A 12,649-nucleotide genomic window follows, 5' to 3' on the forward strand; every position below is an offset into this window, starting at 1 on the left:
CACAGGGCGGAGCAGCAGCTATGGCTGCTCCTCAGTCCTACCCTAAGAGGCCCCGCTTCTCAGTGTCCCAGTAATCGCTGCAAGTACCTCTGAGAGAAAGCCACCCTCAAGTTCCGACCGATGCCAGACAGTCTAGTTTCTCCCATACGAGTCTGGGTCCCTAGAGACTCGCCCGGAACTGGAGTTCAGAGCAGTCAGGAGCTTGAGACTCCCTCCTGATTGACAAAGACAACCGTGTCCTCAGTTGCCAGCCCTTTCCACGTGCACCTTCATACCTCTGCACTTTACTTCCGCACCTCCTCTGAGTCTCATTGTGCTTTTCTCAAACCTGCTTTTCTAATTAAATCTCTTCCTCTGCAGCAAGAATTCTTTGAACGCCTGTATGTCATGTATACTGTTGGATATTCCATCTCCTTTGGCTCCCTGGCTGTGGCTATTCTCATCATTGGCTACTTCAGGTGAGTGATTCCCATTCTCATTGTTATCCACCGAAGACACAGAGGTCTCACAGTTTGTGTCCCCCAATATTTTTCCTAACACAAGTTTCTGAATTCAGCTTAGTGTTATTATATGACTTGACTCTGACAATTTTTTTTATGAGAAATTCAGGGTTTTGTTTAACAGCGGATTCTTTCTATATAATTACTTTATAGATAACTAGAGGCCCGATGCATGAAATTTGTGCAAGAGTAGGCCTTCCTTCCCCCGGCTGCTGGCACCAGCTTCCCTCTGGCACCCGGAACCCAGGCTTCCCTCCAGCTGCTGGCAGGCACCAGGGACCTGGGCTTCCCTCACAGCCCCAGCTTCATCCAGAAGGTCGTCTGGAAGGATGTCCGGTCTAATTAGCATATTATGCTTTTATTATTATAGATTGCTATACTATACAGAAAATGTTATATACAAATTTCAGAAACCGTGCTGTTTCACAAAATAAAATACTTCTTTATTAGGAGAGCAAATTGTGTTGAGTATCTCAATAATCAAAACCTACTTATATACTATGATGGAAATAGTTGCCATGTACACTTGGCCAAATACTGCTCACTTGTGAAGACACTCCCAAGAAAGAGTCAATCTGAGAGGACCATCTGGGCACAATGGATATAAATAGCACATTAACATTGTAATATCTAAATTTAGCTTATTCCTTTTTCTTTAAATATATTTTTATTGGTTTCAGAGAGGAAGGGAAAGAGAGGGAGAGAAAGAGAGATAGAAACATCAATGATGAAAGAGATTCATTGTCAGCTGCCTCCTGCATGCCCACTACTGGGGATCGAGCCTGCAATCCAGGCATGTGCCCTGACTGGGAATTGAATCCTGACCTCCTGGTTCATAGGTCAACGCTCAACCACTGAGCCATGCTGGCTGGGCTAAATTTAGTTTGTTCTTATTTGACCTTCCCATTCTATGTTATGAAATAGAAAAAGAGATCATTGGATTAAAAATGTTCTTACTCCCTTACATTTGGGTACTTTGTCTCTGGAAGAGAAAGTAATATTAGTGTGTTTATTACACAGGAAAGCTGTGTTTTCTTACCGTCAAGCAATGGAGAGCTGAGCCTTTTTGACCAGATTATACCACAGTTTTCCTGAGTTTTTTTTTTCCCCCTCAAACTTGAAGAAAAACTCTTTTTGGAGTTAGCTTTCTGTACTGGAAATTAGTGTGATAAAATCTAACATACTAAGTATGTTACTAACTTGTGTCTATAATCCTTTTATAATTCCAAAGCTTTTTATGTTAAAACTAGAGGCCTGGTGCATGAAATTCGTGCATGGGGGGCAGGGGTCCCTCAGCCCTGCCTGCACCCTCTTGCAATCTGGGATCAGGCCTAAACCGGCAGTCGGACATCCCTCTCACAATCTGGGACCTCTGGCTCCTAACTGTTCATCTGCCTGCCTGCCTGATTGCCCCTAACCACTCTGCCTGCCTGCCTGATCCCCCCTAACCACTCTGCCTGTCTGATCGCCCCTAACAGCCTCTGCCTCAGCCCCCACCACCACGGCTTCATCCAGAAGGATGTCCAGAATGATGTCCGGAAGGTCATTCGGCTGTCTGGTCTAATTAGCATATTATGCTTTTATTATTATAGATTATTATAGATGAGCTTGTTTCCTCTCCAACATGTGTAGCAAATAAAATTATGTAATGCTATCACAATCTTACATTTTCTTACAGAGAAGGTATTGAAAATGTGAAAGTTCCAGTTTTGATAATGTTTATCTCTGCTCAGTGATTCTCCATTAATCATTTATTACTTTAATATACAGTATAATAGAATGCTCTAGTATAACTTAGTATAATATTTAACACTGCAAAATCTGGATGAGCATGGTAGCAGATAAGGATAAATTGGAAATTAATTCCCAAAAAGTTACATTTTAGTTTTTGATCCCATTTGTTTCTATTGGAAATATATGAGAATGGGTTTCTGTCTTTGTTCATATTTATTATATTTTCCGCTGTTTTGGGGAGGAGTTTGGGCTCACTTATGTATTTTCTTTGCCCTTTTCTGTTCTTATCCAAATTTATAGTTGATTATTTTCTCTCCATAGACGATTGCATTGCACTAGGAATTATATCCACCTGCACTTATTTGCATCTTTCATGCTGAGAGCTGCAAGCATTTTCGTCAAGGACAGAGTGGTCCATGCTCACATAGGGGTCAAGGAGCTGCAGTCCCTGGTGATGCAGGATGACCTACAGAATTTCATAGATGCGCCGTCTATGGACAAATCACAATATGTAAGTGTTTTCACCATTTTCTCTCATTACTGACTTATATAACATTACACATAAGTAAAACACTCCAGTCCACTAAATATGTGTTCTATTGTTTTGGCTTATCTTATCTGTGGACTTCCTGAAATAGATGACCAATTTGTATACTGATGCTTCCTATTCAATTCTGTCCTCAATTCTCATGCCTAATTATTCATTCAAGAGTGTTCCGAATGGAAAGTGCAAAAAGCACATGATCGGAATGGCATTTAATGTATGACCCATAGCAGCTGTCACCGTTTGCAAAAATAAAAAGCCCACTTGCAAACCCAGAAGCTTGGGATTTAAAAGCTCATGACATTCAGATCCTTTGTTGTAGACTCAAACAGACTTCCATGGTACTTGATTTTGCTGTTAAATGTCCTGGTGTTATTTATTAAATAGAACCACCCGATATTTCAGTTAATTAGATCCTTAAAGCAACATATCTGGAAATGAAGTGTAGTTAATTGGTGCAAATTAATACCCTATCTGTATCTGCTCTTTGCCTTGTAGCTTTGTATTCCATGCTGATTCTGATTCTAGACTGGCTTTGTGACTTGTTTTACACAATAGAAGGAAGTAGAAGTGATAGTGTGCCATGTGAGGGCAGACCTGTATGCGCAAGCCTAGCCAACCAAGATCAGCTGAGCCTGGCGCAGATCAGCAGAATCACCTAGATTCATAAGATGTTTTAAATGTTTATTGTTTTAAGTCATTAACTTTTGGGGCATAAAGAAAAGACCAGAAAATAAGTAAATTTATGGTAGAATAATAGATAATATATTCTTTATGCTTTCCTGTATTTTCCTAATTTTCTCTAATGATCATGGATATGTTGTTTTTTTGTTTTGTTTTGTTTTTTTAATGTAATCTGCTGCCCTAACCGGTTTGGCTCAGTGGATAGAGCATCGACCTGCGGACTGAAAGGTCCCAGGTTCGATTCCGGTCAAGGGCATGTACCTTGGTTGCCGGCACATCCCCAGTAGGGGGTGTGCAGGAGGCAGCTGATGGGTGTTTCTCTCTCATTGATGTTTCTAACAATCTATCCCTCTCCCTTCCTCTCTGTAAAAAAATCAATAAAATATATTTAAAAAAATAAAATTTAATCTGCTGATCATGGATATTTTTTATAAACAGGAAAAATTAAGGAAAAGTGATTTTTTTCTAAAGAAAATAATTATTTTAAAAATAGAATCAAGCCTATAATCTTAAAAATGCTATGTTAAAATAATTATTTTCTAGTCTCTTTCAAAACCCTTGGCCTTCCTATGTACAAGAGACATAGATTATAAAAAGAAAAATGAAGAATTGCTTTTCAATCATCTAATGTTGTCATTCAGTACAATTAGGAGTTCTAATATGGTGCAATTCTGGTTTATTTGTGACAGATTGGGTGCAAGATTGCTGTTGTGATGTTTATTTACTTCTTGGCTACAAACTACTATTGGATCTTGGTGGAAGGTCTCTACCTGCATAGTCTAATCTTTGTGGCTTTCTTTTCCGACACCAAATACCTGTGGGGTTTCACCTTGATAGGCTGGGGTAAGGAAATTACTCTTTTTCTTTTAAACTGCATTATGGATTTTAGGACTTTCTGTCATGCCTATTATTAACATTCTTTCAGCGATTTCCCTAGAATAATCCCTCCTCATTTTATCTCAATCACTCCTTCTTTCTCTTTCATTGTTCATCAAGGAAAAGTATAAGAGCACGTCTGTAATCCTCCCAGTGGTAACAAACTTAGCATATGGCTAGTGCTCTGAGGCCACATTCTTGAGAAGATTTTTTGGTGGAAACATAAGAGAACCACATTGTTAGCCATACACATTTAGAACTGCTCTGTCCATAGCTTATTCAATGTCCTGAGTTAGCAATAGTTTCATCCTAAAATGTTGATTTTTGAATTTTAAGCTATAATGGCTCATCATTGACTTGTGTTTCTAGGTTGTGTGATGAAAATACCAGAAAGGAATTTATAAGGTTATCTTGACTGCATGTAACAATACAAATTACAAACTAATTATGTAGACAGACCATATCTTTTAGATGGAAATAATTCAAATTAACTTATGGGATCACTAATTTAAAAAAAAGATATTCAGCTCACATTTCAAAACTGCCTCATTAGGATTAGAGGGATTATTGGACGAAGGACTAATGCAACATGCACGACATGGAGAAAAGGATGTTGTTTGTTAAAATTAAAGAGAAATTAAAACTCGTATGTGGTTAAAATTAAGTTTCAAGATTAACAATTGCACATTGCAATTGCTATTTTAACATTTAAATTATGAAGTGCTCAGCATAGGAAAAAAATGAACTAGGTGGCTCAAGATCAAATTTGAAGGTTTTTTTTCCCCCTTCCAAAATTAGAATATTTCTTGGCCCATTTTGCCTTAAAATTGTTTTAACATTAGAAAATGTGAGCCCTAACTGGTTTGGCTCAGTGGATAGAGCTTTGGCCTGCGGACTGAAGGGTCCCGGGTTCGATTCTGGTCAAAGGGCATGTACCTTGGTTGAGGGCACATACCCAGTAGGGAGTGTGCAGGAGGCGGCTGATCGATGTTTCTCTCTCATTGATGTTTCTCTCTATCCCTCTCCCTTCCTCTCTGTAAAAAATCAATAAAATATATTTAAAAAAAAAAGAAAATGTGAAGTGAGGAATATTGAATTTCCTTCTAGTTAATAACCTTTAAAAAAGCAAAGGGTCGCCTGGACAGTGTTGCTCAGTGGTTGAGTGTTGACCTATGAACCAGTAGGTCACAGTTCTATTCCTGGTCAGGGCACATGCCAAGGTTGTGGGCTTGATCCCCAGTGTAGGGTGTGCAGGAGGCAGCGAATGATCTCTATCTCTTCCTTCCTATCTCTCCCTCTCCCTTTCTCTCTGAAATCAATAAAAATATATTTAAAAAAAGGAGACAAAGGGTCAACTCACTCTAACACTTCATTTATTATGAAATAATGATTGTTATGAATAAAGTTTTATTTCGGAAGGGAGCTTGTCGGCTTTAAGGCTCTCCCATCTCTTTAACTAGCAGTTACTGGAAAAAACCAAAAAGATACATTGCATTTTTTAGGGTACTTTGAAATTTTTTTGAACAGCTTTTGGTAGTTTGACTTCAAGTCAAAATTATATCTGTGTACCAACATAATTACTAGATGTTGGCAAAAGTATTAATAGAAAATTTAACAATGAATGTAGATATTTGTCTGAATTATGTTTCTTTTTCCTTTTTGGATTTCTACAGCACTGGTTACACTTGTAATAAATTCTTTTTCCTCTACTTACTTATTGGTTTGATAGCTAACTTCCTCATCAACTCTTATTTAGGCTATATAAGTCAAGTCCATCCTTCCTTAGAGTTAGGACTTTGTCTCACTAAAACCCAGGAAACTAGTTAAGTCTTTCTATGAAAAAGAGAATTTTCAATGAGCTTCTATGTGAGTATGAGTTTCTTACCTTTTTTTTTTTTACAACTTTAATTAATCTGTCCACAAAATTTTTGGCATAGGAATGATAACTACAGTAGATAAGCATTATTCCTTGAACTTGTTTTATCAAATGGTTTAAAGACATACATGACAGCAAGTAGGGTTTATATGAAAACTCACTTTGAAAAAGCTTTTTTATGTGAAATATATGCTCACTCGATTAACCATAATCTAAAAACACTAATAACCAGCCGAAACCGGTTTGGCTCAGTGGATAGAGCATCGGCCTGCGGACTGAAAGGTCCCAGGTTCGATTCCGGTCAACGGCATGTACCTGGGTTGCGGGCACATCCCCAGTGGGAGATGTGCAGGAGGCAGCTGATCGATGTTTCTCTCCCATCGATGTTTCTAACTATCTATTTCTCTCACTTCCTCTCTGTAAAAAATCAATAAATATATTTAAAAAAAATAAAAAAAATAAATAAAAACAGTAATAACCAATCTTTATAGCATTATTATTCTAGAGTTGGTCTATCTTCTGACTTCCTCTCTTTTAAACTGCATTTTTTAAACAAGTAAATGCTTTAGTTTAGGGCATATACAGTTAAAAGAACAGTAATATTATTTGAAGAATCTCTCTCTACTGCTCATAGTTACTATTTATTGAAGTAGATAGCTATTTGATTAGCAGACTATTTTCCCTCATCTCAACACTGAGAATCTAATTTTAAAACATTTTTATTTCTTATTCATTGTTCCAAATTCCTATGAGGAAAATAATGATAAAAAACATTGCAGCTGCCTTGCCAGGATCATTTGCTAGAATAATTCACAGTGAATCCAGCTTCCTACTTTCTTTCAATGAGGTAATTTGTTGGCTTCACTAGAGAAGAGAGCTTGCTTGGATTCCTTTGTTATTCATTTGGAACCAATCATTATGGCTTTCAGCTCTTCTCAGCTGGGTGTGGAGTTACATTACTTACATTGATTTTGCTGATTTTTAACAATCAGTAGGAAGGGAAGGAAGTGACAATCTAAAGAGGAGCAGATGCCACATCTGACCTTTAGTAAATTGAAGACAAATATTTAAAACTAGAGGCCTGATGCATGAAATTCGGGCACTGGGGGTGGGGGGATGTCCCTCAGCCTAGCCTGCATCCTCTCCAATCTGGGGCCCCTCTGGGGATGTCTGACTGCCGGTTGGACATTCCTCTCACAATCCGGGACTGCTGGCTCCCAACCACTCGCCTGCCTGCTTGACTGCCTGATTGCCCCTAACTGCTTCTGCCTGCCAGCCTGATTGCCCCCCTAACCACTCCACTGCCAGCCTGATCAACACCTAACTGCTCCCCTGCTGGCCTGATTGACCCCCAACTGCCCTCCCCTGCAGGCCTGGTCACCCCCAACTGCCCTCCCCTGCCGGCCTGGTCGCCCCCAACTGCCCTCCCCTGCAGACCTGGTCGTCCCCAACTTCCCTCCCCTGCTGGCCTGATCACCCACAATGGCCCTCCTCTGCTGGCCATCTTGTGGCAGCCATCTTGTGACCACATGGGGGTGGCCATCTTGTGCGATGGTGTGATGGTCAATTTGCATATTACCGCTTTATTATATAGAATGACTGTTTTTACACATCATTATTACAAAACAAGGTATATAGAGGAGTATGGGCAAATACTGATGATGACTATGTTTCTTTTCTTCCAGCCAACCTCATTCTTCATTTTTCCCACCTCTGCCTCAGTTTCCTCATAAATGTGGCACTTTATTCTTGGTTCCATTTTGTTCTTTCAATCACTCATTTAAAAAATATAGCTAGTTATATACTTAAAAGGTGTTAGTCTTGTTTCTTTATCCTTATTGAATGTAATTTACCTCTATATCAGCAGCCATTCTTTTTTTTTTTTTTAAATATATTTTATTGATTTTTTTACAGAGAGGAAGGGAGAGGGATAGAGAGTTAGGAGCATCGATGAGAGAGAAACATCGATCAGCTGCCTCCTGCACACTCCCCACTGGGGATGTGCCCACAATCAAGGTACATGCCCTTGACCGGAATCGAACCCGGGACCCTTGAGTCCGCAGGCTGACGCTCTATCCACTGAGCCAAACCAGTTGGGGCAGCAGCCATTCTTAATTATCAACTGTCAAGATGAAATGTCAGAATGTACATATTATCATGAAAAAGCACCTTTTCTGGTTATACTGTGTAGACATGTTCTCATTGCCAAGCTTGTATGTAGAATATTTTCATGTTCTGAAAGTAATCAGGAGAAGGCACTGCATTTCCAGTTTTACTATTTCTGTGTGAAGTGACTTCAATCTGGTAAACATTATTTGATCATCCATTTGGCAGTAAATACAATTGAAATACGGAGATATGTGTAGAGATACCACACATAAGAAGCATGCAGTGTAACCCTTTATGTTATTTTTTTTTGTTTGCCTGTTCTGATAATATGTGTTATATTCAAAATGCACCAACCACTGCTTGCTTCTGGCCCCAGGAACTTCAGTCCACTCCCAGTGGAGCTTGACCTTACATCTCTCATATGAAAATTGGGCCAACCTTCAGCCTCAGACTTTTGGGACCAAGTAACATCCCTGTATTGGCTCACTTCTCAAATGGACAACGTGAAAATTAGAACTTATCTTGTTCACATAATAACATTTTCCATGTCTGTTTTTCCTCTCTCCACTTTAATAGCATATTTTTATGTGTGGTGAATATAAGAAAAAAATCTCTTCATCTTAAAAAAGCAACAACATGGTCTCTGAATTCTTTTCTGATTGCAGGGTTCCCTGCAGTATTTGTTGCAGGCTGGGCTGTGGCACGAGCAACCGTGGCTGATGCAAGGTGAGTGAAAAAGAAGAGGTAAATGTAGAAAAGCATTCAGGTGCCTGCTGTCTGTTCTCATGGTCAAATTTATTGCTATTGACAGAATTGTGTCTCCCCAAAATTTATTTGTTGTGACTGATATGGAGATGGGGTCCAAAGGATGTAATTCAGGCTGATTGAGGTCATAAGGGTGGGGCTCTGAGATGATAGGATTGGTGCCCTTATAAGAAGAGGCACCAGAGAGCGTCCTGCCTCTCCGTGTGCATACAGAGTATATGTCTTGTGGGCACAGCAACAGGACAGCAAGAGAGGCCTCCATAGAAACAGACCCTGCTGACACCTGGATCTGGGACTTCCAGCCTTTAGACTGGGAGGAAATAAATGTCTGTTGTTAAAGCCACCCAGTGTGTAAGATGTAATGGCAGCTCGAGCTGACTCATGCACTTCTATTACATGAAAAGGCGATTAAATGACACTCCTTATAGAATTTTAGAACTGAAAAAGCCTTCCTTTGTATGCTCAATAGAGTTTAGAGTATCTTCTAAAACGAAGCCTGTTTAGTTTTTCTCCAGATGGCCAAGATGCAGAGAATTTCAAAGTTCTGGCTTTGAAAGGACAGATCAGGACACTAATCAATTATATTTCACTGAACATAGCTAAAATTTTCATTTCTATGGACAAAAAGTATTTGCATTCAGTTTTTTTATTACATTCCTATCAATAAGAATCATGTGCATTACTGTAGGTTTTCTACTGCATTCCTGTGGATAAGAATGATTTTCATTATTATCAGTGTTCTACAAGTTGTGAAGTTATAAAATTGAATTGCTTATAAAATAAAAGTATCAGTTCCAATAATAATAAAAATAAAGTACCAGATGCACCACATTTAGAAGACTAATTTTTTTTGTGGCTCTGGAAATGTGGTTTTGACTCTTGTTACTATAAAAATAATTCATCAATATTTATAACACTCTATAGCTAATGGTATGGAAACCAGGACACATTACACTTTTTTTCCCACTGGTTTGGGTGTTTTATGAGATTTTTTTTCTTGTTGTCTTAAATGCTCGGGACTGGAGTTCTTTGTAAAACTTAAAATACTACTTAATTCTCACTGCCTGTTTGTTTGCCAATTTGTTCACGAAAGCTTTTTTTCCTGTCTCAGGTGCTGGGAACTTAGTGCTGGAGACATAAAGTGGATTTATCAAGCTCCTATCTTAGCAGCTATCGGGGTAAGTTTAAAAGCCTGGATAGATTTAAAAAAAAAAAAAAAGGATGCAGAATTAAGCTGCTGCTAAAACCCGGAGAGAGTTTGTCACAGTTCTAGGAAGATTAAGGAAACGGTCACAGTACAGCGCGCTGTTAGGAGAGTCTGGGCTGGGGCTCAGACCCTTATTCGTGGCTGACACTGAGAAAGTTATCTGCTGAGATTTCTAACTTGCAAAGTGAAACAGGAAGGTGGTGACAGAGTGCTGGGAGCCAGTCCATCCTTGCTGCTTGACACAGTCGCTGCAGGGAAGAAACATCTGCACAGCATATGTTTCAAGGGACTTGGCGTATATGGCATACTGTTCTTAATATGTTTGCTCACCTTCTTGGCGCTATGTGTTTTAACCAAGGTCACCTCTCTGAGAAAGGTTGTTTCCCCAGGTAGGAATTTTTCCCTGAAGTTAGGAAGGGAATAAAACCCCTTAACTAAGTACCAGGCGGGTAGTTAATCACTTTAACTACAAACAATCATGCTTAAGCTACATAATCTTTACTCCCTGGAATGGAGATAAGAAACGCCCTAACCTTTGGAATAGAGATTGATAGGATTGGAATCAACTGGTATAAATACAGATGTAACAAGACAACAGAAACAGAACCTAGCGAGAGAACCTGGCTGAAGAACCTAGAGACAGAACCTAGACACAGAACCTAGAGACAGAACCTAGCAAGAGAACATGGCAAAAGATCCTAGACAGAACATGGCAAAAGAACCTGGATAGAACCTGAACAGAACCTAGCAAGAGAACATGGCTACAGAACCTGGCTGGAGACCCTGGCTAGAACCTGGCTCCAGAACTTGGTTGGAGATCCTGACCAGAACTTGGTTGGAGATCCGAACCAGAACTTTGCTGGAGATCCTGACCAGAACTTGGCTGGAGTTCCTGGCTAGAGATCCTGGCTAGGCTGCTGATCAACTGAACGCTGTCTCCATGTCATTCCTTCTTCGCCAACTCCGTCCACACCTTTGGGGACCCCTGGACCTGTTGGGGTTGGACCCCAACATATAGAGGTTCTAAAAGATTCGCCATTGGTGAAGAACAAGTACAAGATGGTACCCTCAAGAATTCTGGGAGGAGACTTAGGTAGAAAAGGCCATTTGTGTCTTCTTGAAGTATAATTATGACAGTTCTAATGCAAGGATTCTTAAGGTTTTTCCAATATTACAAAGTCCATTTAGTTTCAAAGAGCACCTTTCTGCTCACCGAGCGTTACCTTTCTGTTGCATTGTTACAGGTCAGGGTTATCACAGTTTCCTTTGGTTCCTATTGTAGAACTAGCCTGTAAGGGGGGAGACGAGCCCAGGACCCCATCTCAGCACTCTGACAGCGGTGCTCCTCCCTCGGAGCTGCTCTTGTCCCGAAGCCAGGAAGGATGATGCTGATGCTAAAGAACACTGCAGTGTGCTTACCGCTGCTGGCCACAGTTTTGCTGTACTAATTTTTCTAATCCTCCCCCTCACTCCAAATGAGGAAACTTACATGAGCTAGTAAGTGGTGGAGCTGGGATTCTGACTTCAGGGTCACTGTCTCTACCCAGTGAGCTCCTGTACTTATAATACGATCTAAATCCCTGAGACGCTAGGAAGGACTATCCTGTCCCTCATGCCTGCACCCCTCTGCAGCGGTGCCTTAGGGACCCTGTCTTCCTCTCAGTTCCTTGAACTTGTCCACTCTGTCCATTTCATTGTACACTGTACCCCCGCAAGGCTGAGATGCGCTTCCTTCTCTGCTCCTTACTTTATTTATGTATTTTTAATATTTTTATTGTTTTCAGAGAGGAAGGAAGAGGGAGAGATAGAAACATCAATGATGAGAGAGAATCACTGACCGGCTGCTTCCCGCACGCCCCACACCGGGGATTAAGCCCACAACCCAGGCATGTGGCCTGACTGGGAATTGAACCGTGACCTCCTGGTTCAGAGATGGACGTTTAGCCACTGAGCCACCTAGCATAACCTGCAGACTGTAATGGGGTTTTCCCTTCTCAAGATCATCACAGTGAATAATGCTTGTGGTTGGTTGGTGAATGCCCATCACATTGCAAGGTTAAGTGAACAAAAACCCTATTTTTTCTAAACTGTATTCCTAGTGCCTAGCAAGTTTCCTGGCAAATAGTGGTCACTCAGTAAATACTTGTTGAAAAAGTAAAACAGGCATACAAGTTAGATATCCTGGGGAACGTAAGAGGGAAGGCGGGAGATAATAGCAGAAAGCAAGTATAATTGCAGAACTTCTGAGTCCATTTCATGCAACCTTTTCATTTTCCTAGAGAAGGAAACGGAAGCCCAGATATTGGTCACCTGGCTAGTGTGACAAACAAGACTATATATATATATATATATCT

At 40.2% G+C, this 12,649-nt stretch overlaps 1 protein-coding gene across 1 annotated transcript in view; it reads left to right on the forward strand.

The window, feature by feature from the left end:
* PTH2R (parathyroid hormone 2 receptor) overlaps window positions 1-12,649 on the forward strand; it is a 54,140-nt gene that overhangs the window by 29,733 nt on the left and 11,758 nt on the right. Inside the window, exons 5-9 of the mRNA XM_023760805.1 lie at window positions 361-458; window positions 2,556-2,745; window positions 4,152-4,305; window positions 8,989-9,049; window positions 10,200-10,266. Coding sequence (XP_023616573.1) covers window positions 361-458; window positions 2,556-2,745; window positions 4,152-4,305; window positions 8,989-9,049; window positions 10,200-10,266 — 570 coding nt within the window. The remainder of the gene's footprint in view (window positions 1-360; window positions 459-2,555; window positions 2,746-4,151; window positions 4,306-8,988; window positions 9,050-10,199; window positions 10,267-12,649) is intronic.

This window comes from Myotis lucifugus, unplaced genomic scaffold (genome assembly GCF_000147115.1).
Source record: "Myotis lucifugus unplaced genomic scaffold, Myoluc2.0 scaffold_3, whole genome shotgun sequence".
In the NCBI taxonomy this organism is placed as follows: Eukaryota; Metazoa; Chordata; class Mammalia; order Chiroptera; family Vespertilionidae; genus Myotis; species Myotis lucifugus.